We start from the raw sequence: 25,406 nt of genomic DNA on the forward strand, positions 1-25,406 counted from the left end.
ACTGAAGTTAGCTGGATAACCGGGCTCGCTGAAAAGCCTTCAAATCTGGAACATGTACATAAGTAAACAGAGCTGTTCCGGGTTGTGTTTGGCGTCCTGCTCGGTAATCCTGCTTTCTGGGACAGGTCAAAGCCACCACCTTCAATTTGGGTGCCATACCAACAGCAGACACAACAGCGAAAGACTTTTATCCCATCATCATCATATTGGGCTTTTTATTTTGGATTTTGACGTACTCTGCTGGCATTAAAAGCTTTTTGCATGCAGTTTAATTTCCAGTGGTTTCCTGCCACTTTACCTCCATCCAATCGGGTGCTTGTGCTTTAAACAATTTGCATATGAATGCTCCAACGTGTGTTTCCATGTTATGTGCGAGCAGCTTGTTCCATATCTGCTACAGCCATATGCTGCTGGTGCACCTCCAAGGCTGCCACAGTGCAGCATGTCACAGTGGATACAGGATGGCATTTCCACCCATCGCTGTGGCTTCAGCCGAGGCAGGAGAGATGGGGAGAGGAGGGCAAATCCAAACGAAGCCTGACAGAAAGCGCTGCACTATAAACCCAAACCCCCGCTCCCCTGATGCATCACGCTGTACTTAGTGATAGATAAATGGATAAAAACTGTTCTGAGGAGGCAGACTGATGGCGTTGTACATGATGGGTTTTAAACAGAATGAGATCAGGCTTTTGGGGCATTTATCACAAAGACAGAACGAGACAAAGGAAGACGGAGCAGTGTGGGTGCATGGTGCTGTCACGATTCAGAGACACAAACAGAAAGTGTGCAACCTGATCAGAGTGCCATGAGCTTGTGTCTCATGCTGATACAGTTATAAGTTGTGTTAATTAAGTAGAAAGCATGTGTGTGCATTTATTCTGCATGCTTACAGTGCAGTATATGATGTGTATGTGTGTGTGAGTGTGTAAAACCAGGGGAGACATCACACTGTTTCTCTAAATTAACCAGCATGTCTCCCATGCCCTGCCCTGCGACCTGCACACACACCCTCACACACAGGACAGCATGTGCACCACAGCACCAGAGGGTGAGGAATCAAAGGCTAAGCGTTGGCAATACAGCAATTAACGATGCAGTGTCATGCTTCTCTCTGTCACTCACTCACTGGGATGCACACATCACAAACCATAGTGAGACAAGCATCCAGTTGTTCCAGAGCACAAGCCTTTTGTGTGCAGCTCTGGCACCAGATTGAGAGCCTCAGTAAATGGCCTGCATGACCCCAAAAAACCATGAGCTGCACTATTTCTGTGTCTCCATCCAGTCACCACACACACACACACACACACACACACACACACACACACACACACACACACACTTCTTCCCCGTTGCACAAATGACCTTATTCATGCTGTCGTGCATCACGTCTCACCATATGTCTCTTTGAACGGCGGCACCGTGACATCCTGCAGAGTCTCCGTCCAGCCCTCCTCCTCAGCCTGACTCCGGGACAGGGAGCCCGGGGGACCGGCTCCGCTGCCACCACCTCCTGCTCCCCCGCGGCTCTCCTTATCCCCCCTCTTTTGGTGGTGGTGCTGCTGCTGCTGGTCCTCCTCGCCTACCTCGGCTATGTAGTTGTCGGAGTCGGAGTCTCCGGAGGTGCTGTAGAAGGGATTGTCGCTACTGTCATCCCCGGACTCGCCGAACACGTCGTCGGATATCTGCAGGCTCTCGTACCGGGAGCGGGCCGCTTCCAGGAGAGACAGCGCCTTCCGCCCGCACTCCGCCATCTCTCTCTGTAGTGATGCTCTGCTCCCCCCTTGTCTCTTCCTTCCTCCCTCCTTCTCACCCTTTCCACTACGGCTCCAGCGGCGTGCAAGTGGTCACGATCTTGCAGGAGCAGGAGGGGGGTGTTTGGCTCTAATGTGGCCGCTGCACCTTCCTGTATCCTGGGTATGATTATGATCCTGCCCGCCCTGCAGGCTCGGATGTGGAGCCCGGCGGTCAGAAGCGTGTGGATCCGGGGAGAGCTGTCCGCTTCAAGGGTACTGAAATATTTCCGCCCCCTTGCTCTGCCTACAGCGCTGCGCACTGGGCGAAATTATCGATAGTTGTGGCACAGCATCCGGGTTGGGAGACCAGTGATTTCTCCACAAAGAGAGGAAAATAGAGAGAGTAGTGGCTGCCGCTGCATCACCTGACACCACAGCCCAGCCCTGCCGTCCAATAAGATGCAGCTTCTCATCCAAACTTAGAGAGGAGCGGCTGATGGAGCCCAAGAGTGCAAAAATCATAGGCATTAAACTGTAATATAATATTAGAATAAAATGTCTGACACAGAGAGGATCATCAAAGGATAGGACTAATGAACATAAAATATATATGAAAATTAATATAATAAAAAAACTTGCAATTAGGCCTATGTTTTTCAGGATGCCCACCCTTAATTAGGTCCACAAATAATAATAATAATAATAATAATAATAATGATGATGATGATGATGATGATAATGATAATAATAAAAGACTTCACAAACACCACCTCCAATACTGCTTTAACATTTTTACAGGTGTTTACCATATCCTCCTGAGACCTCAGCTTTTGTTTAGTATGCATTTTTAATTTCTCTTAGCTATTTGGGATGTAATTATAAAAAATAAATAAATAATATAATATAATATAATATGGCTGTGCAAAAACTAAATTACATATAATGCAACATATCTAAAAGCCTCGTGATTTACTAAATTCACAAAATAAAACACTAATAAAGTCCCAATGTCCTCAAATGAGTACTTCCTATTCAACAGTGTCAGTGTTGCTATACTTGGTCACATGTGTTGCCATATCAAACTACAAACACTATTAATCATAAATAAACAAGTTTCAACCATTAAATGTGATCAGATTTTTTACCTTGTCCACTTTTGTGTTGGGATCAGCTGCAGACTGACTTGGCAGAGATGGCTGCCATCTTGTTTTTATAGATTAGTGTATTGTGCTCTTACTTACGGCAGCATATTGATGCCACACCAGGAAAAAAAAAGAGACCAGTATCAGATAATAATATGAAAAGTTTCTTGTTAGAAGAAGATGTTTTTTATGTTTTCTGCAAGATACTTTTCATGTTATAACATGAAAAATGTGAAAAAAAATCATGTTATTACCTGACACTGAGCTTTCTTTTTTCTCGGCTTAGCATCAATATGCTGCCGTACTTAATACCACTACATGGCACAAAAAAGTGTCGACAAATGAGGAGAACGTAGAAAGTATAAGGTGCAGGAAGCCCAATGTCCATATATGAAGACACAGGGTCTCAGGAGGTTAGATTTTTACTGATTAGACCCAGAGACTTTTATTTAGTGGACACAGAGTAACATGCATTTGGAGGCCCTAAACAACCTTCACCTTTCTGTCCCCCCAAAAAACAAAGCAGGTGATATATAGTCTATTCAAGCTATTAATTAAACAAAAACAAACAACAATGACTAGAAAATATCCCCCCAAAATAAAGGAGTCCCAATGATAACTAACATTTGGATGTTCAGGGTGTTGTTTCTGGGAGCTGTATCTCCATGTTTGAAATGCATCACTTCATTTGAGCTAAAAAGCCATTATAAAGGCCAGGATATGTTATGAGAATTTGCTGATTGGCAGGGTCATTATGGGCCTTTATTGCCCTGGTGTTTGGGCACTAGTGTGCTCACATGTATCAAACATCCTGCACTGCTGACCATAAATATTATTAAAAATATTTGATAATGACTTCTGGTCAGGGTCAGCATTGAGGGTTGTGTCATTGAGTGGTGACCTTTGATGCTCTATATTGTCATGTATTCTCTTGTTAATAATGTATTGATTTCTAAAAATAAAATAAAATAAAATGGTTATCCTGCTCAAAATGGGTGCTGGCACACCTTTCTTTCTTTCTTTCTTTCTTTCTTTCAAAAGACACTGAAGCCCTGACATGGACATAAATATTTTACCCTGTCCAAATAATAAGCCTATGACAGCAGCATGTAACCCTACAGGGAACTCATCATCATCCTCTTAATCTAATGGAGTCACATACAACTTGAAGTTTATTAGACTTTTGTATCTACGGTGCAGCTGTTTCCTGGATTTATCTATCAACATTTGTTTCATGGCTGTATACTGGAAAATGGCCCCATGCAGTTACCTCTTGTTGCCTTTAGAGGGCGCTGTGGTGTTAACTTGTCCACTGGTCCTCCTGACTCTTCTTCGTTGGTGCACTTGCCATGTTTGCGGAAGCCCGGGTGTAGGAGCTAGCTGGAGGCTTCTGACTTTATCTTGTGTGTATGTTGTAGCTGTGTTTAATTCTCCAACATGAATCTACCGAAGGGACCAGACTCTTTGTGCTTCGATAAGGATGTTTTTATGAAGGTAACAATTCCCTTGATCACGCGCTATAGCTAATGCCGTTAAACTCAAGCTAGCATTAGCTAACGTTAGTTGACAGTTAATAACTGTTCATACTGGAGGATCCTGGTTCTTTAACCTGTCTCGTTCGTTATTCGAAGCGTTTAATAATAAGCGTTTAAACTCAAATCTCAGTTTTGCTAATGCTATTAATTAACAATAATCGCTAATTGTAAACGACGTTGATAAAAGGAGACTTAAGTTAATTCTGTAAAGTGTATTGGTCTTTTGGTCTGTCAGTCTGTCTCTAAATCTATTTCTCTCTGCGTTTTCTGTCAGTGATACTAGATATAACTGTGTGCATGGCTGCTGCTGTGATACAAATGTGCCTGTCTCTCTCTCTGGTCTGTCTGATGTTGCTGTCTGTCGTCTCTCTGCCTGCAGGATGACTTTGACGTTGACCAGTTTGTGGCGGAGTGTCGGAAGCAGGTGCAGCTGGAGGAGATGAGGGAGGACCTGGAGCTCTACTACAAGCTGCTGAAAACAGCCATGGTGGAGCTCATCAACAAGGACTATGCAGACTTTGTTAACCTCTCCACCAACCTGGTCAGTTGTGCATCTTAGACTTTACAACCAGCAGCTTGTAGTCCACAGAAGACAGGGAGGGCATCTAGAAGTCAGTGGTCTGTTGGGAAATATTCTCTTACAAGGTCTAAATCGCAAAATTGACCTATAAAATATTTTGTTACATGCTCAGTGTATCGGCAAGTCATTGCTTTGATAGTATTATAGATACATTTGAATTGGTGTGTGTGTTAGTAAGGAAAAAATAAAAATGCAGAGCAGTAAGCTGCAGCAATAGTATTTTTTTAAATATCAGCATCAGCCTCAAAAGGTCAGTACTGATGTGCTGGATGAACGCTGTATAGTTTGAATGTTTTTAAGTAAAGTTGAGATTCAGACTATTTCTAATCTCTGCTTTCTAATCTCAGGTGGGCATGGACAAAGCTCTCAATCAGCTTTCTGTGCCGTTGGGACAGTTGCGAGAGGAGGTTATGGTATGTAATCTGAGTAAACATACTTTGAGCTTTGATTAATTCCTGCCACAGAGTATTCATGCATGTTTCTGGCTGTTATCTGTTGCAGAGTCTGCGCTCCTGTGTGAGTGAGGTGATTCAGGCTATAGACAACCAGCTCACCAAACAGGAGGATCTGCAGAAGAAAAAGGTTTGGCTCTTCATCTTCCGGTCTGTCTTCATCATTTGATCACATTTTGTAGTCATCATTGAATATATTTAGTAGGGATGTCCCGATCCAGCTTTTTCTACTTCCGATCCGATACCAATATTACAGCCTTGAGTTTTGGCCGATACCGATCCGATCCAAGCACGTATTATACATATTCACTTATTTTGTTGTCAGTCATGTTAGAAAAGGTTTGATCAACTGATATTACTCTAACAAGAAGAACGTCTTAATCGGGTTAGTTAGAATGATCCACAACAGTTGGTATGAGAAACTGACCCGTTTATTGTTAACAGGGTTAAATAAACAAACTTTAAACTTGATCGTTAACATTAAATAAAAAATATAGCTGGTTTGCTTTGGCCCCTTAATAAATAGAAAATAAATCAACACAAAAAATCTTTAAAATGTCTAACATTAAAATTAAAATAACAGCAAGACTCCACACACTTGTGCTTTGGCCCCCTAATAAATAAAAAATAGATTAACACCACAAGACATTGTTGACATTTAACAAACAATGCAGCCTTTCCTTTTCAGTTATTTTTGTGGTGTGAATGCAAGCGTGGTGCTGCTGTTTCCTGGAACCAACAGAGGGGACAAAAAAACCACACACAATATTGTACAACTGTTTAAACAAGCAATAGTCCATCCATGGCTCCAGTTTCACTAATTGTGCCCAAAACAATGTCACCAGTGCTCTTACTTAAACAGTAAGAATGTAAACCAAATAAAAATATCACTCTCAAAAAAACCAGAGCAGAAAACAAATAGTCAGTTCACTAAGTTGACCGCTACTCTTCCTACCCTTCCCTCGTGTGTGTCTGCCGTCTGCATGCTGGCCTGGTGGATGATAGTAAGAGCTGGAGCGGATCACTGGAATGGACTGCTTGAATCACAGAGCACTGGGCTGGTCGGAAAACCTGGATCGGACTCCATGAAAAACTGGATCGGAGTTCTTGGATCAGCATTTTTCCATGCAGTCCGATCCAATGCCGATGCACGTTTTTTGCTAATATCGGCGGCCATCGGGACATCCCTAATATTTAGTGATCACCTTTACATGCTCTTTGGTAGTCTAGTATGGTCAAACTGTGAGCTATATTTGGTGCCCATTTTTGAATTTTTGTATAGTAATAGTAGTTTTTCAACTTTTAATTCAGAGAACAATGTGTAATGGTAGACGGTTGTCTACTCTGTGGGACAATTGCAATTAAATATCATCTTCCTTTTATCATCCCATCCATCAGGTGTGTGTACTGAGGCTGATTCAGGTAGTGCGCTCAGTGGAGAAGATAGAGAAGATCCTCCACTCACAAAACTCCAAGGAATCTAGCTCTTTGGAAACCAGCAGGTGGGAAACTGACATGTCAACAAACCCACTGGTGTTACTTTGTAGATAACAGGCTCTTTACCAAGTAATGGCAGTGTCAGTATTTGAAAAAACATTTGAGCACACCAGAGGTTTGAATTATTTGAGCTTGATCACTACAGGAATGTAACGCTAAGCTTTTGTGTCTGACCTCATGTCTGTCTGTCTGTCTTTGTACAGTCCCTTGTTAGCAGGTCAGATCCTGGAGAGGATTGCTACAGAATTCAACCAGCTGCAGTTCCACGCTGTGCAGAGCAAAGGCATGCCCCTGCTGGACAAAGTCAGACCTGTAAGTATTAAAGGGCCGATCAGTCTGACAGCAGATGAATAATAGCCACTCAGTTAATCAGTGAGTTTGTCTGTTGTGGCTCAATCCATCAGTCCTGTATTTAATTTACAAAGATAATCAGATTCTGTTCGGTCTTTTCCAAAATATTTGATCCAAGTTTTCACATTGATTAATGATTCACTTGTCTGTGTGTTTTGTGGAATATACTCTGTTGGGACATTTTCAATTCTTGGTTGTGTCCTCTGCCAGCGTATCGCAGGAATCACCTCCATGCTGCAGCAGTCTCTGGAGGGCGTGTTGATTGAAGGTCTGCAAACATCCAACGTGGACATGGTGCGTCACTGCCTGAGAACGTATGCCACCATAGACAAGACTCGAGATGCCGAGGCCCTGGTAGGACAGGTGCTGGTTAAGCCATACATGGACCAGGTAAACACACCACACATATATTGATATACTGGAGATGCCAGATTTTTTTTTATTTTTTTTTTTTGAGGACATTAATTCATAACTTTGACTAATTACTGTTTAGGTGATTGTAGAAGAGGTGGTGAAGTCCAGTCCGAATGGTCTCCAGCTGATGTACTCTAGACTGTTGGAGTTTGTTCCCCATCACTGTAGGCTGCTCAGAGAGGTGACTGGAGGAGCCATATCCAGGTATTGATGTTATCATGGAGGCAAATTCATTCAAAGCATGCGCAGATCAAGCAACTCTTTGTTGTGTTTTGAAATCCTCTTGCCTCTTTTAGAAGAGCAAATTGTCTGCTTTCATCTGTAGAGCTCTTACATTCAGTATAATGACCTCACTCTTTTGATATTTATTCATTTTATTTTTATATATTAATAAAATTATCATACATCATGTACTCAACATATTTGACCAACTACTATGCCTGAATTGTGCACGTAAAATGAATCAGTGGATGATTAGTAGCAGCCAAGTCGATGTTATTAATGACATGTTTTTTGATGTGCTGTTATTCTGTCTCTCCTCAGTGACAAAGCTGACATAGTGCCAGGTTATGATTTCCTGGTGAACTCTGTGTGGCCGGAGATGATCAAAGGGATAGAAGAAAGGCTGGCCTACCTTTTCAACCCTGGAAACCCTGACATATTCTTTGAGGTACAGCCACAATAACACAGTTCATGTGTGCATACATTCACTTCGTGAAAGTTCTGTTTTGTGTAATTCAGTGTGAGATTGAGTAGTTTCATCTGTGTGTGTGTGTGTGTGTGTGTGTGTGTGTGTGTGTTTTCTGTTTACCCTTCTCTTCTAGCGTTACAGCGCAAGTATGGAGTTTGTGCGGAGGTTTGAGCGTCAGTGCAGCTCGCAGGCCAGTGTGAAGAGACTGAGAGTGCATCCCTCATATACCAGCTTCCACAACAAATGGAACCTGCCTGTCTACTTTCAACTACGGTGCGTATTACCTCAATATGATCTATACTCTACATGCTACAGCCTATATATTACACTATGTTCAGTATACCCTCACGTTTCTTTCCAGAGCAAATTAGACATTTTGTAAACTGCAGGCTTCAGCCTTAATCATGTTGGAAGTGTGACTTCAAAATGCTATATATCCTTTGGAAAAGTAAGCAAATGTTCAGTACTCGTTTGTTGAAAATACAAAAACACACTTTTTTTCAGGGAATAGTTGGGAAGTTATCTGAGGAGATCAATACCACTCTTATGTCTGTTTGTTTAATATGAAGCTGCAGCCAGGAGGGGGTTAGCTCAGCTCAACACGAAGACTGGAAACAGAGGGAGACAGCTAGCCTGACTGAAGTGTAAAAACAACAGTTTGTGGTGTTACGAGGGTTATGCATATTATTTCTTGGCTGGGAAAGGAAAAGCTGCCAGTATGATGTTTCAGAAGCACTTGTCAGATGGTTGGAAATCCCCCTCTCCCCCACACCTTTCCGATATTGGATCAGAGGAGGCTGTGTGTGACCATGTCTGTAACTTTCTGAAGCAAACTTCCAACATTCACATGCATTTCACACCATGATCGGCCAGCTGGTGGATGTGAGACAGGAGCCAGGGTTTGAACTTCTCTCTCCAGCTCTCTTTTTTTGTTTGTTACACAACTATCTCTGTCACTTCATGTGAATAATGGAGAGACTGTCTGAAAATGTGCACTGTTATCCCCATATTTAAATAATTTAAAAAGAACCTTAACTGTCTATCACATAGTGATAGAAACTTGTCTTAGGTCAGGGGCTCACAGACAGCATCCCTCTGTAATGGTCGGCTTTTCACTCCACCTTTGAGTGTGGCCAATTAGTGCCTGAAGGTCAAGTCAGTTTTATTTATTTAGCACATTAAAAATAACAGAGGTTGACACACAGTGCTCTCCAGTTGAGGCAGATGGGTCGGGATTTGCCTCAATATAGATACACATGATTAAAGAACACCCAACACCCCAACAGGCAAAGATAGAGAACCAGCTGGACCAGCTGAAGTTTGTGGATGGACTTGAGAGGGAGACCAAAATGGAGCGAGTTACAGTAATCAATACAGGATGTAACCAAGATGTGAACAAGCATGGCGGTACTGTGCGGTGTGAAGGACGGGTGTAGACGGTTAATGTTGGGTAGATGGAAGTAGGCAGACCGAGTGACATTATTGATGTGAGATTGGAATGATAGAGTGCTGTCGAGGATGACACCCAGACTCTTAACCTGAGTGGAGGGGGAGACTGAGGAGTTGTCAGTATCAAGTGTGAAACTGTTGATTTTTGCTGAGGTGGATTTGATGCCAATGAGAAGTAACTCAGTTTTGTCACTGTTTAATTTGAAGAAGTTGCCGGAGAACCAGGATTTGATTTCCTGAAGGCAGTCAGAGAGGGAGGAGGGCAGGAGGATGGACAGATAGAGCAGGGTGTCATCAGCATAGGATGTTAAATTTATGGAAGATGAAGCCGAGACAGAAGGCAAGAAAAAAATAGGAAGTTTGGAGAAATGGAATAAAACCATCAACAGATTAAAAGGCAGAAAAAGACAGAAATATGTTAAGAGGGGACTTTACAAAAGCCATGGGGCAGCCGCAGACTGAACTAAACGCAAGCAAAAAAGTTGCGTCTTTAAATCTGATTTAAAATTATCCACGATGGAGCAGGTCTTAATGTAGAACAGGAGGCTATTCCAGAGTCTGGGAGCAGAAACAGCTGAGTCAGCTGTGGTTTTGAGGGACTGAGAGGAGATGTTAGGATGACCTGAGTGGCCTGAGGGTAGCATGCAGAATTAGCAGGTTGGTAATGTATTGTGAAGCTAATTCAAGTAGTAAGATTTTAAAATCAGTTCTGTATTTGATTGGTAAGGTGGCGTGAAAAGCAGATACATTATAGTTTACCTTTAAAGTCACTGTAGCTTTTCACTATATGAGAGTGGTATTGACAGTCTCATCTAGCTCTTGGAGAGAAAGCATAATACTGTTCCTTCAAGTTAATGGATATTTTGGTTTAGAATGAAACACATACACACACACATACACAACCCTAGGTTAGATTATTTTATGTGCATGCAGTGGATAATAGGTGTGTTTTAATCTTTTGAATCTGGACCTGTCAGCTTGCATAAACACAGACGTCGGAGAAGTTTGAATTTCTGCACAGCGTGTATTTTGAAGAATTGACTGGTCTCGTTTTAAGGACTCAAGAGACAAGCTTTGATTAAAATTGCAGCCTGCCAGCGTTTTTTAGAGGAAAAAAAGACAAGTTGGCAGGTGTCCACGAGCTGAACAAAGCCCGTTTTTACAGGAATGTAGAAAATTGCTTGTGGGTGAGAGTTTCACACAGAATGATGACAAGAAGCAAAACTGAGGATGTGTGTCAGCATATTACTAAACACAGCCCATAAACATGACACTGGGCCTTGACTGTATGGTCATTGATTTGTGTGAAAAAGTAGAGAGGTTGTTTGCCAGTCTTCCTCCTGCCCCTACAAACAGGCACACACTCTAATGATCAGGGCATGTGACCTCATTTCACAACTCAGATCTGCACAGTTCAGCTTTTCTGGAAAGTCCATAATTTCCGAGGCACACTTTGTGTTTCACGTCATGAGTGTGTGCAAATCAGAGCTGATGCAACACATAAGCTGATAACACATTGATTGTTTTGTCCCTCCTTGTTTTTCCAGGTACAAGGAAATAGCCGGAAGTCTGGAGAACGCCATCAGTGACGGGCTAGAGGCAGCACCAGGTAGGAATTTAGTCTTTATCATGAACATTAGTGCGTAACTTATACTTCACCCACCATAACCGTGTATGTGTCTCCTCTTTCCCAGCTGGCAGTGTGTACCACCTGCAGGTATCTGAGGTGTTGTGGTCCTGTCTAATGAGATGTTGGTCAGACAAAGTGTACCTGTCACCTCTGGCCCATCGCTTCTGGAAGCTCACGTTGCAGCTCTACGCACGATATGCCAAGTTTCTTGATGAGGCAAGCCAGTAATTCCAGCAAAGCAGTATACAAATGAATCGCCCTGTTGCTTTTGCTTGCCCTGGTTTCTGATTTTTATCGGTGTCTGCACAGGTGTTGACAAAGACTCCAGCCCCTGAGGTGACCAAAGAGCCAACCAGGCCTCTGCCGAGCTCGGCCTCCTCCACCTCCAGCCGAACGTCCATGGATGAGGGCGGCAGTGAGAGTGGGAGTCCTGCCTCCCTCTCCACCAAACAGCTGGTCTACATCGCAGCTGATATCCAGAAGCTGCAGGAGCAGGTGCACACGCGGAAACAAAATACACATAATTATATTTGTAGCTCCAATTTACCTACTTATACTACATTATAGACTCACCAGGTCTTTTACATTAGGCAGAGTGTCTCTTTTTGAGAACTTTATAATGGTTTTCACTTATTTGTTTCCATACTGACAGCTTGCTCGTCTTTCTCATAGATACCAGAGTTGTCGGAGATGGTCAGACAACGGTTAGAAGCCATTGGATTTAAAAACTTTGCTATTGTGGAAGGTAAGCTACTCAGACAGTGTGTATGGAAGTCTGCTACACTTTTCCTTTTGCAATGTTTGTTTGATCTTAGAAGAGGATCTTAATATAACTCCACAGCTAGGGTAGCTCTCCTGAACCTTTATAGATTCAAAACCAAGATGGGGAAAGGTTTCTTTGATCTATGCTGGTGCTACGGAGTGGAACAAACTGCCTCTTGCAATAAAGGAAGTGCAGAACCCGGAAGCCTTTCAGAAAATGTCAAACAGAGGCTGCTATATAACATCTCAGCAATATTTTGTCCATTAATGAGGAAGAAATGTGCAGGAGGATCTTTTTTAAACAAGTATATAACACTGAATAGAAACTGTAACATTAGTGGAATCTGTTTGGAGGATTTTTTTGGTTATTCAAAGGGATGACTGCATCATATCAGCTGTAGACTTATTTTTAAGGAAAACATTCCAAGAGACACACGGCAATTCAAACATGAACTCACAATGTTCACTGACATTTACAGATGTAACCATTCAATCCCCAACAGGCTTTTCAGCATGACATCTTCAAAGAAAACATCTCAGTCACAACTATATTCATCCCTTGACCTTTGGCCTCCCCTGCTCGCCGTCCCCGGCTTTAGCATCAGGGTTACTCAGACCTTGTGTGTGTGCTTTTGCATTTACTTGTGCTCTCTTCTATATCAGATGCTCTTACAGACTCCAAGGCCTGTCTGTCAAGTAGCATTCCCACTCTGAACACCAGGATGACCCAACATCTGACTGAACGCAGTTGCCGCTTCCTGAAGAGTGCCTCCGAGGTTCCACGGCTCTACCGCAGGACTAATAAGGTCAGTGAAGCTGCAAACATGTACGTGTTTCTCCTATATGTCATCATATAACATTCTCTAAATACATATCTTGGAAGAAAAAATGGGAGCATTGTTAGTCTGATTTAGAAAAAAAAACCTGGAGGGTAAATGCACTCCATTTTTTCTCATAGAAATGTTATAATTAAAGGTCAGAATTTCCCCTTTTGAAATGAATTGACTGACCAGATTGAGATAAAACTCGGAGTGATTATGCGTGGACATGAATATACATAACATTAATGAATATTAATGAAATAAAAGATGTTTCAATATGAGTATGGGCACCCTTTGATGTTCTTCATATTATGGATGGGATGATATAAGATTTTATTATGGATAACAATAAAAAACACTCAAGTAGTTGAACATAATGAATTTCTGTTGAAATAGACTTTATTGTCATTGAGCAAGAAGTACAACGAAATTTGCTGTGCCATGCCTGAATATTAAAAAGTAGAAAAATAGACAGTAATAAATACACAACACATACACATACACAATCATCCCAAATCAATAAATATAAAAATATAACATTAAAAGCAGTATTGCACAAGTTGACCCACTATTGCATGTTTGAGTTCAGCTGAATGTTATCTGAATAATCCTGAATATCGTGTTCAGCGGCGCCCAAAGAGATGGCTGGGCAACCAACAGTAAAAGAGTCTGCAAAACACGCTGTATGAGCACCAACCTCATATGTCTGGAGCTCTAGTGACAGAAAGTTTGAACAGGATATCAACCACCTCTCCATCCTCAACATGAACAAAACACTGGCCAGCATTTTTTTACACAAGCAAATATTCAAATGTGTTTCTTTTCAACTTTATTGACGTGTTTAGGATCTGCCGGTGCGTGCATCAGCCTACATGGACAACGCCTTACGCCCGTTACATCAGTTGCTGACTGACTCTACGGGGTTGGTCAACCCCTCTACAGCACAGGAGTGGCTGCGAGTTGCACTGTCTGACTGCACACAGAGGTACGCTAACTCACCTGCAAACATAAATAGACCCAGATATAGTGCTGGTGTTGAAGAATTGCAAAGTAGTTTAATTAGTGATTGGGCTTATGATGTTTACAGTTATGATGTTGTATTTCATTTATTTTATAAAGTTATCGTTTCAGCTGCAGTCCACAGAGTTTATGTCTCCTGGTTTCATTTTTGATCTCTCTTGTCTCCAGGTACTATGAGACCATCTCAGAGGTGCTGAGCTCAGTGAGAAAGATGGAGGAAAGTCTGAAGCGATTGAAGCAAGCCAGGAAGGGTGCGAGCACGACAACCACAGCAGGAGCAAACGGTGGACCCACAGACGACAGCAAGATCAGACTTCAGCTGGCACTGGATGTGGAATATCTGGGAGAACAGGTAGGTGACGTTTGATAAGTGCAGACACGTGCTGATCTGGACACTGGACCCCAAGATGGTGCTTCTTCAGTCCAATGAGACTTGCTCGCCTGGTGCATATGCCAAGAAAGTTTTTAGTTTCCAGGGTTTGCTTCTGGGGTGTGAAACCCACTGAATATACCCAGTAGTGTTGCTCCTGCTGGCCCCATGAGTTCCTGCTTGGCCCATAGACTTCACATTGTGATGACTTTTCTTGGCTTGAGGAAAGTTGAACACATAAAAAGCCTCAAAGATCAAAAAATTTACAACAGAAAGAGTCGTAATTCATCTTGTTTGCAGTTTGAGGTGTCCTGTCAACAGTTTTACAGACTTCTCTTTTAGTTTAAAGTAAGGCATTTGCACATCCAACTGTCTCAGATGCAATTCGTTAGAAAATATCACTTGAATCTTTGAAAAGAAAATTCTGCACACTGCTCTTGCTCAGCTTTACAATTTATTAGTTACACTGGCAACACGTTTCAATCCTCCTGGACCTTCGTCAAGAGTGTTCAACACCATTATTTCCAACACTGAGTTAAATAGAAACTGCCCCACCCGTTTCACAGGTGTGCATGGGTGTCAAAAACATTAGTGCAGTATATACAATATATTCTGTATATATCATCTGAAATGCATTTGATTATTCCCTCTCTCACTGCTTTGTACTGTTGTGTGTCTCAGATCCAGAAGATGGGTCTCAAGCCCAGTGACATCTCCATGTTCTCCACTCTCATGGACCTGGTGAAAGAGGCCCGAGAGCTCGCTGAGCAGAACCAGTAAAGAGTTGACTCCGTAGTTAGTGAGAGCTGTTAACATGCTGCATTGCCTGAAGACTTGTGAAGGAAAAAACACGTGTATCAGTCCGGGCCAAGGTCATGGTCTGGTAACTGTTTATGAAGATCAGACCACGACGAATGTAAGACAAGAACTGACACTACTGAAATCCTTTTGTACAAAAACCATTTAACACAGACGTTAGAGCCACAGTGCACAAACATTTCAACAACAGGAAGCTGCCAGCTGTCCGATCAAGCTGTAAATTGTTGTTGGAAGCAGCAGAGGAACTTCTGTCTGAGAGTGAGACTGGATCATCATCATCAACTCTGCTGTAGGCAGCGTGAATAAAAGGGACTGCATGAAATGTTTTCCACAAAATGACTGACAACGGATGCTGGTGACGCTGTGCCATCTATTATTAGTTGTAAAGAGAGAATGTAACAAATTACTCGTCTAATTTCTGCTACGTGGTGAAGGTTTCATCTCATATCAAGAAGTCTGTCAGTGTGTAACATGTACATGTTTGTTCAAATCAAAGTTGTATAATATAATTGACATAATTAACTCGGGAATAAAATAAAAAACTTTGGATACAGTGTTGAGTTTGTGTTTTAATATAAAGGTTGTCGCACTGCATACATCTTTCCATCAGGACTGTCGACGAAGCCACAGGGTTCTGATCACTGTGTATAGAAACAAGTCATTGAAAGCTTAAAAAACACAAATATATCTCAGTCAAAGTCAAACTGTGGAGTAGGGATGCACGGTAATATCAGCAGGTTATCGGTATTGGCTGATATTGGCTTGAAAATGAACCGTCAGAATCGGCCAACTTTTTTTTTTTTTTACACAATAAATGAACACATATGTTGAAATGTATTGTATACCATGTCTCCATCTGCTGGTGGGCCATCATGATAAGAGTGTGCATGTATAATGTTAATTCCACTACAGTAGAGACTGATGATCACTAAAATCAGGTGGGGAAAAAAGTGGATATGTCAACATCAGTATCAGTCAGTGATCACTCTCAATATCTGCTCAACATTCAGGGTAGACTAACTTCACTTTGTCAACCAGTGACAGTCTGTTCTTTTATTATTCACATAGATTTTGTTTATTCTTAAGTTTAGCTGCAAATTTATGTTGATAGTGGGAGAAAGACACATATGGGAGTAAACATGAGGATTTTGGAAGAGAAATATGCGATTTATGAACTGAATTTAAAATGTTATGTTTTGGTTAAATAAAAATGAGTTTATGTACAGTAGTTGATGAAATGTGTCCAAAATAAATAACTGTCTGAATTATTATTCTGTTTCTCATCACAGTTTACACACTGTCCCCAAATGTATCCTCATCCCTCATACCATACCAGTACCAATACCAGCACTCAACTTCACCACACCACAGACATGTTGTAGCTGCAACAATCACACATAATGGACCGATCACATGTTGCATAATATCAAAGATTGCTCTAAGTTATTGGCTGCAGACTAAACCATACAAATTTTTATCTTCCTCTAGATCTGGGTACAAACAGGATTAAATGCATTAATCGTTTGACTGGCGAAGCTTCAATTCTACTTGGTACTGGGGTATTTCAGTTGATCCGTGTAGCTGTCACACTACCCCTGCACAGACTCGCAGATTCAGCATTCTGTCCATATGCAAGACTTTTACTGACTGTTGCCTAGAAGACAACAATAAAATCAGCCCTAAACATGTGCCTGTGGCTGCTTGGCTCCTCCAGCACAAGCCTCCCAGTCCATTCAGTTTCAACTCACCTGGTACCACTCTCATGAGCCAACCCCCCACACCTCCACCCAGCAGCTGACTACTAACCACACCCAGCTCTAAGTGTATAAATTGCACAGAAGTAATTAATTCCAATTTTTTAATTAAATAAACTGCTAGTCCTGTTTGTCCAAATAACCCAGTTCCTGTTTCTTCACAGAGGTAAATGGGAAGCCAGTGTGCTTGGTGTGCTCACAGCAGCTTTCAGTGCTCAAGGAATATTATCTTCAGCACCACTGTCAGACTCATCACAGTGAAAAATACAATAACTTACAAGGACAACTAAGAACAGAGAAGATGAATGAATTGTTGGCAGGTCTGAGGAAACATAAGTCTTGTTTTAGTTTTCGCAGCGAGATCAGCATTGCAGCTGTGAAAGCTAGCTACCTTGTTGCTAACAAAACAGCATTAGCCTATAGCCAAACTCCAAGGGGGAGTTTGCTGAAAAACAGACAGTGTTGAAATTGCGCTTATTTTTCTTTCATCCTTCAGCCATCATCTCAGGCTGTTCGTTTATTTTTTTAAATGGATTGTTGAATTGTTTTCAAAATGTAAGCTACTTATAACGTCACTTCTTTACACTAAGAGAGGGAACATTCTGAAGACTTTATCATTTACAGGTTATTGTGCAATGGTTTTACTGGTCCAGCCCACTTGAGATCAAACTGGGCTGTATGTGGCCCATGAACTAAAATGACTTTAACACCCCTGCCTTATAATCATAATAATAATGCATTTTATTTATAGGTGCCAATAATAAAAACACAATAAAAGTTAATAAAAATGACTACACAAAAATCATAATTATCAGTATTAGTTATAAAATCATCATAATAAAACCATTATCATCAATGTGTGTCTCCATTAAATCAGACCGAATATGCCAGCTTGAAAAGGTGTGTTTTCAAACAGGATTTGAAAGTGGAAAGGGAGTCATTGCAAAAGTCGTGGGTGCGAGAGTCCCAACAGCCGGGGCAGAACAATAGGCATCAAGTACTGATACTAGAGGTTTGGGATAAACAGCTATTGATGATAACCATGATATTTAAAAAAATAAATATTGATATCATATCAATAATACACACACAATAATATTGGATAAATAATGCAGCACCTCTTTAATCATTTCTCTCCCTTCTCACTTAATCACCCTTTCTATCCCCCTACACTCGAATTTTAAGTCTAATTCATTCACCAAAACTGAGACAAAACACACAAACAAAACTGAAGAAATCTAAATAATATTTTTTCCACATTCTCTATAGATATCACAAAGATATCACAATCATGATTTTTTTTTTGTTGTTGTTTGTTTGTTTATTGAAAATTTGATACTGTGCCAACCCTGTCACGTTTCAGTTCAGAGGAGGACCCAAATGCAGACCAACAGACAGTCTGAGTTTCTACCAGAAACTGAGCTTTAATGTAGCCGATTGGAAACACCCAGTGCAGGTAGGCAACTCAAAGTCCAAACAAAAGCAGAGCAAAAACCTGAAACTGAAAACCAACTGGGAAGAACACAATGAACAGGGATGAATGCAGGGATGAATGCAGGAACGACCACAGAATGCACCCAGGATGAACACAGACTAACTGACCAAGAACAAAAGGAAACACACAGGTATATACACAGAAAAAAAATCACAAGAACGAGACACAGCTGGAGTCTGAAGACACAGGCAAAAGGAGGGAAAGGGGGATTGGCTAACAACAAGGGTGGAGCAGACGAGACTAATAGAGAACAGGTGTGAAGGGACGACTCAGGGAACAGGGAAGGGCTAACGAGACAGGCGTGGCAGAAAACAGGCGGGAAAACACACAAAGACAGGAAGTAAAACCAGACATGACACATGAGGAGAGAATCTACAAAATAAAACAGGAAGCAGATTAGAATTATATCGGGATACAAATGTTTTATTGCAGAAATCACAAATCATACCAAAACAAAAATAAACTCTTAGTTACAATATACAACGTATCAGTCATTCATGGTAGAGGTTCAAGGTTACTGTACCTACTCTACTGAAAATACTGTACAGAACTCTGCTATAATAAATTTTACAGAAAGATTGAAAAGTTCAGCTTAGTGTAACAGGTTCATATAAATACTGACACAGTGACTGTGAGTTTGTGGAGAGCTCTGATGGCTGATGACAACTACAACACTGTTGAATACTGATAGATTCTTCTTGAGCGAGGCTGCGCTATTGAGTTTTTAAGTACTATATAACTTTACAGTGTAGGATTGGTGATCTTGCCGAGCATGAGGATGGCGTTAGAATTTCCCTCTATGACAGAGAAGAAGAACGGACGGTTGATGAACAGTTTCAGAGGGACACCTGCTTCCTGGATCTTGTCCTGAGGTTCTGCTCCTTCCTCGGACATCTCAAACGTCACCCTGCTGACCGCCTGAGAGGACAAAGAGAGATCAGTTAAAGACGCGCGCACACACACAGTAAGTGTTTTCCACCACAAGATGGCCACTCATGTAGTTCACCTTATCTATAGTGAAGGGTTTGATGTTGCTGAGTTGGCTGAACTCAGCCAGGGAGCCCAACAGCTTGGCCTCAATTTCTGGATCCATGTGGGTCAGCAGGTCGCGCATATCAGTCACAGCGGACATGGAGAACTTTGGGAGGGACAGCTCCAACAGACTGGACACATGGACACAAGAGGAAACAGATTTTAAGATGACAAGTGTTTGAACTAAAATGGGACTCTTTCTCCCTTTAAAATCTATAGGGATGACATGTTAATGATTGACTGATAGACAGTTACTAGCTCAGGTATTTAACTTAGAAGCCAATAAAATGGTGCATTCTGTAAGACCAGGAGCTCTGAATGCAGAATACTTGGAGCAGAATACTTCTATGCTGTGGTATTGCTACTTTAACTTAAAGGTCCAGTGTTTAGGGTTTAGGGGCATCTATTGGCAGAAACTGGATATCCTCCTGAGACTTTGTGTCCTAATATTGGGACATCACATTTTGGGTTTACTTGACCTTATACTTCATTCTACTTAACTTAGACCTGTTGTCCTTGTTCATGGGCACTTTTTCGTGCCATCTAGTGGTAGTAAGAGCACAATACACTAATCCATGTAAAAACAAGATGGCAGCCATCTCTGCCAAGTCAGTCTGCAGCCAATCCCAACACAAAAGTGGACACAGTCCAAAACCTGATCACTTTTTATGTTTGAAACTTGTTTATTTATGATTAATAATGTTTGTAGTCTGATATGGCAACACATTTGACCAATTTTAGCAACAGTAACAAGATAAGATGCTGTTAATTAGGAAGTACTCATTTGAAGACATCAGGACTTTATTACCGCCTCATTTGAGGACACTGGGACTAAATTATCGTTGACAGTGTTTAGATTTTTATACTCATCGGGTCCTACTGATCCCAAATAGCTAGGAGAAATTAAATATGCATACCAAACAACAGTTCAGGTCTCAGGAGGATATGATATTTATAACTATGTTTTTATTAGTTTATGATCACCTGAAAATAAGAATTGTTGTGTTTACATCACTGTAGAACGAGTCTATAACATACAGAGCGGGTCCTCTTCTAAGACGTCCGCCATGTTGTTCTACAGTGGCTCAAAACTGAGAAGTCAAACACTGGCTCTAGACAGAACCATCTGCATCTTCACGTTGGCCACCGTAGTTCTCCTGCACACTTAGCACATCGGAGAAGTTTTAGCTCTGCAACCTTCTACACACCAGGGGTCTCATTTATAAACATTGCGCACACACAAAACGAGGCCTGAAAAGTTGTGATCTACAAAAACAGATTTAATGGGAGAAACTTTGATCAATTCTTACGATCATTTTGGAGATAGGAAATTGGTGATGCAGATGGTGAGGTGAAGGCCTGATTGTAGGAATTGTCTAATATTTTTTGGGGCATGCCATTTTTGGAGTTTGTCTGCTCTATATTGTTAGTATGCACTGTTTTACAAATGAGACCCCAGACCTTTAAATAAAAGTTCTCAGTACTTCTGCCACTGTAGGATATTGAGCATGGAGACATGGTGATACTACTCTAGGTCTGGTTATAAAAAAGCACTCACCCTTCCTGGAGGCTCTGGTACCAGTCGGACATGACGTCGGTGAGCAGCTTAGACTCAATGTCATGGAGGTCGGCCCCTTCATGAGGCAGGACCAGCAACATGTAGGACCGTTTGCTCAGAGACAGCTTCACAACTGTGCACCGCCGCACCTTCATGGTAACAACAGAAAAATATTGTGGATGAATCCTTACCCAAGTCCGTTTCATATTTTCACATATAAACAAATGAGCCAATGAATTAAAAAGATGCACTAAGATTTACCTTATCATTTAGGTAGTGGTACCGACCCGTGTGGGTCATCAGAGGAGCCATCACTGTGGTTGTTTCATCCACATGAAACTCCTGCAAGGAGGTCTTCTCTGGCTGAAAAGCTGTTCTCCAGTTGCCTAAACAGACAATCAAAGACCAGTCAGGTACTGCAAGATGGTGCAGTAGTTGACAGAACTATAAACGTTGTTATCTGTAGGATTTCAGTTTGATGTATCAGCAACAACACAAATCTAAGTGTGTTTGACTGGCACATGTAAATACTCTGTGGTAAATGTACTTAGAATTTATTGCAAATCTGATCATGGTCATTAGAAGTGGTACCAGGCTTGATTTAATATCATCATCCTGGCATTGTGATAAAGATTAAAGTCTTGTGGTGTCTGTTCACACTCCTATAATACAGGTAGTTAAATTATGAATGTTAATCTGTGTATTCTGTATAATCATTTTAACAGAGGTCTAAGCAAAACAGAGGACGAGCCAGACCTTGGAAGTTGAAGGAAGTAGCAAACAGAAGGTCGCTGCTGGAGTTCAGATCTTTGAAAATGCCCTTCACCCTCCCGTCTGATGTCTTCTCCACGAAGCTGTTCACCAGCTGCTCCGCCTCCTCAGGTTTGGAGAAATCCACACCGCGGATGAATGATGTGTCAGAGAAGTCCTGCGTGCCTTGAATAAAGTCCTCGGACAATTGAGCGTCCTGGCGAGTGAAGGTCCAGACCTGGGTGGTGATTTCATCTTTGGGTCCGTCATCCACCAGAGAGTTGATGCCCTGCAGGGTCTTGAGAACCTTGTGTCCATCCACCAAGGACACACAGTCCTCTCGGTCGGTTTCGCTGCTCAGGCCCAGTAGAAGCTGAAAGGAAAGGTGGGAATTGAGAAAGATTAACGTCTTTGAGTAAACGTACAGCACCTGATAATCAGATAGATGGTAAGGATCGTACCCAAAATAGTAAAGGATCACCAAGTACTGCTTGCCTAAAACCCTTTTGGGCCATCTCTACAATGAGAACAAATCAAAAACAAAGACCTGGAATGAGCTTGCTGTCTTCTTGGAGGCCCCCAGGTAGAAGGTGACGAGGGATCCGTAGGTGTTGACCGGAGAGAGGAGAGTGTTGGTGCTGCGCTGCTTGCTGCTGACAGCCTGGTACATCCTCAGGCCCAGAGAGTTCAACAGCTCTGCCAGAACCGCCGTCCTCTCTGTGATGTTCTGCCTCTGTGTATCCACTTTCAATGGGTCCCTGCTGTCTGGTGTCAGGACTTCAATATCAAGCAGGGACACAGGAAGTGTCTCCAGGGGCTTTGACGCCTGGGTCTGCAGGGTCTCACAGGTGACATTCTCGGCAGCGAACAGGTGGAAGGGGTGCACATAGACACGGTTGGCTTGGGTTCCTGAGAGGTAGCAGCAGAGTAGGAGGGCTACCACAGGCACGCGCAGTATCTGCATTTTACCTTTTGTTGGTATTCACCTTAAAACAATTCTTTCTGCAGAGAGAGACAGATATTTTTAGTTTTACAACAAATTACCTGGAGTTTATCAACCTATCAGCTGGCTCTTGAATCCTTGGAAAGTTAGTATAGGGTGGCCTGTGGAGCTACATCACTATTAGCGTGGCTTTCGTCAGAAATCTGGCTGGATCTGGTTTTCCGTCTGTAACAGGATTGGCTGGCAGGGACATTGGACATAGAGCGCCATGTCAGTGATGGATTGATGGCTCTTTGTGTTGCCTTTTTTCTGCTGGTCAGTGAATGAGAGCAGGCATTACCCTCTGCAACAGAGGTCGCATAGATAATGAAGACGCATCTACGTGTGTCTGTGTGCAAACTTGTTTGTGTTCACAAACTAAAATAAGATGGATGATTCATTTGAATTTTGTTTGTTGTTTATTTGAATCCTGGTAAAGCAGCCTTCAGATGGAGGATGCAAACTGAGTGTGCTCAGGCAGGCCCCAGACCAAATTGTCCCAATACATTAAGACAAAACAGTTCACCTTGGACACCGTGATTGGAAAATATGATACTTGTGACAAATTTGGCAGCATTTATGTTGTAATACCTGCACAAATAAACACATCATCTAGAATAAATGACAAGACATAAGTTGCAAAACAAACTTTTACACACCTATAGTATATAATTAAAAATAATGGACAAGTTCATTGACGTGTTTCACATTTTCTCAAGTTCCCAAACACTTTTTATGCATTGACCTAGATGTCTGTAGAGGAGAGTAACTTTGGTGAGCGCTCTTATGCAAAAATAGGACTTTATCCTTTGAGTTGAACGTGCAGAAAATGTGGACTGATGGACTCTTGGAAGATGTGAGCAAACACTAGATTTTCCTCTATTTGGAAATGTACCACAGGACATGGCCTTGGTACCTTGTCAATAAAAGCAGTGTTCTTATACACAACCAACCCACCTATGTACCCAGTGACACAATGGAGGAGGTCAAAAAACCTGCCTGATTCATTGTCACTGATGTTTTCTGTCAAGATCCAGATTTCTAACTCATTGGATGTGATTCATTATAACCTTGTCTTTGAGTGGAAACTTAGTTGTACTGTTTATTTTTATAAAGTATTTAACCCTCACATTAAATGATACATTTCAAACATTAAGTTTTGGCTTTGAATAAGATTATAGATTTGTCACGAGTTATAGGACTCCAAAAGTTTCCCCTCGTCTCTTTAGAGTTTCTACATTCACTGCACAAGCAATTGATTAGAGATAAAGTTTGCTCTTACCGTATGTGTCTGCTGCTGCTGCTGCTGCTGCTGATTGAGGTGCTGAGTGAAGTCCTGGCTCCTCTGCTCCCTCTCTTTAACCCGTCCAGCCTGCCGTGGTGCTCCCACCCTGGTTACTGATTAACCAGAGGAGCATTGAGTCAGGGGCTCTGCTGTCATGACTTACACCCCGCTTTGTACTGACGCGCTACTGCTATAGATAAATAGATCTGACAGAGAGAGACCACCCAATGTCCCTCTGCATGTTGACTTTAGGCTGATGATGCAAGCACATCCTGGAGGGGGTGACAGGGGGCTCAACTTCCACAAAGGACGAGTGGGAAGCAGAAGGACAGCCAGGCTTGTTTGTGTTTGGTAGTGACTCACTGAAATGTCACCATATTGTGGGGTGTTTATTTGTAGAGAAGAAAATGTGTTATTGATTAATTACGCATGTTCTTTGACAACCCAGGGGTTGAACAAGTAAAGAAGTGTCAAACCTGAATAACTTAAATCAGCGTGAGAAAAAGAAGACAGAAATTATTTTCATGTTTTATCATTCTGTTCTGCTATTATTGTTCCTGTTTTACTGTCTTTATCTCTATACACTTCCTCCGGTCTGATGTAGATGTACTCTTTGCTATGAATTTACAATAATGCTCATTAGATGTGTGAAATTCTGGACATCCCACTGACTTGGATGTTAGTTCAATAAATGCCCTCAAAAGTGAGGACTAATCAAAAACCCTCTAGTGTCAAACTGTATAAAGTTACGACTGCATTTAGAGAGATAATAAACCCAACATGTCCTTGGAAAAGAGCAAATATTTTTTGTAGGCGGGTAAACAAGCTTATTAAGCACATTTAGTAGCTCGTATTTGCTATTAAAGGTCAACATCCGTGACTTTAATGAGGAAAATCCTTCACGCACACCTGATTCAACAGGGCAGGGTACACTAGGTTTTCTCATCAGAAAGAAGAACATTGTGTTTTACATCAGGTGTTTTACAGCCCTGGCTTTATCTTTTATAAACATTGTTGCAGTGATAATTGATAACTGGAAGTTAAGACTGTGTAAAGCAAAAGTGGATGACTTTATGTGATAATGACAGTTGGACTGATTGGAATCTAAAATTAGTCATCTAACTGTTAACAATGTGAAACTAACCAACAACCAGTATGTTACACTTTATGTTGTTGCTGATAGCTACATTTTAGAGTTCAGAGTTAGAGTACATTCAGTATTGAATTTAAATCCTTTTCCTCACTTACAAAGCTCTAAATGGCCAGGCTCCATCATATCTT

General features: G+C 41.7%; 3 protein-coding genes across 3 annotated transcripts in view; 1 reads left to right on the forward strand and 2 right to left on the reverse strand.

The window, feature by feature from the left end:
• The window catches only part of pgbd5 (piggyBac transposable element derived 5), a 42,585-nt gene extending 40,452 nt beyond the window's left edge, over positions 1-2,133 (reverse strand). The window contains exon 1 of the mRNA XM_049599744.1: positions 1,397-2,133. Within this exon, the coding sequence (XP_049455701.1) occupies positions 1,397-1,754 (358 nt within the window). The 5' untranslated portion in view covers positions 1,755-2,133. The remainder of the gene's footprint in view (positions 1-1,396) is intronic.
• Positions 2,134-4,202: 2,069 nt separating this feature from the next.
• On the forward strand, positions 4,203-15,822 carry cog2 (component of oligomeric golgi complex 2). Its single transcript, XM_049599738.1, has 18 exons — positions 4,203-4,372; positions 4,793-4,954; positions 5,341-5,406; positions 5,495-5,575; positions 6,844-6,947; positions 7,146-7,254; positions 7,504-7,683; positions 7,787-7,911; positions 8,251-8,377; positions 8,532-8,671; positions 11,395-11,456; positions 11,542-11,693; positions 11,787-11,972; positions 12,150-12,222; positions 12,903-13,045; positions 13,906-14,045; positions 14,249-14,432; positions 15,132-15,822. The coding sequence occupies exons 1-18, from the start codon at positions 4,316-4,318 to the stop codon at positions 15,228-15,230; spliced, it is 2,190 nt and encodes a 729-aa protein (XP_049455695.1). The 5' UTR covers positions 4,203-4,315; the 3' UTR covers positions 15,231-15,822.
• Positions 15,823-18,914: 3,092 nt separating this feature from the next.
• On the reverse strand, positions 18,915-24,274 carry agt (angiotensinogen). The gene is made up of 7 exons (XM_049599751.1): positions 24,123-24,274; positions 22,406-22,860; positions 21,865-22,231; positions 21,370-21,494; positions 21,109-21,257; positions 19,525-19,681; positions 18,915-19,436 (listed from the first exon to the last, which is right to left on the reverse strand). The coding sequence occupies exons 2-7, from the start codon at positions 22,820-22,822 to the stop codon at positions 19,260-19,262; spliced, it is 1,392 nt and encodes a 463-aa protein (XP_049455708.1). The 5' UTR covers positions 22,823-22,860; positions 24,123-24,274; the 3' UTR covers positions 18,915-19,259.
• Between the last annotated feature and the right edge of the window lie 1,132 nt (positions 24,275-25,406).

This window comes from Epinephelus fuscoguttatus, linkage group LG16 (genome assembly GCF_011397635.1).
Source record: "Epinephelus fuscoguttatus linkage group LG16, E.fuscoguttatus.final_Chr_v1".
NCBI lineage: Eukaryota > Metazoa > Chordata > Actinopteri > Perciformes > Serranidae > Epinephelus > Epinephelus fuscoguttatus.

Bases quoted from the DNA above. Each gene is read 5' to 3' on its own strand.
- cog2 (XM_049599738.1), top strand. From the start codon at position 4,316: ATGAATCTACCGAAGGGACCAGACTCTTTGTGCTTCGATAAGGATGTT. The intron at 5,407-5,494 runs GTATGTAATCTG...TATCTGTTGCAG, and splicing joins AGTTGCGAGAGGAGGTTATG to AGTCTGCGCTCCTGTGTGAG. The intron at 7,255-7,503 runs GTAAGTATTAAA...GTCCTCTGCCAG, and splicing joins TGCTGGACAAAGTCAGACCT to CGTATCGCAGGAATCACCTC.
- agt (XM_049599751.1), bottom strand. From the start codon at position 22,822: ATGCAGATACTGCGCGTGCCTGTGGTAGCCCTCCTACTCTGCTGCTAC. The intron at 19,682-21,108 runs GTGAGTGCTTTT...CCATGTGTCCAG, and splicing joins TACCAGAGCCTCCAGGAAGG to TCTGTTGGAGCTGTCCCTCC. The intron at 19,437-19,524 runs GTGAACTACATG...TTGTCCTCTCAG, and splicing joins AACCCTTCACTATAGATAAG to GCGGTCAGCAGGGTGACGTT.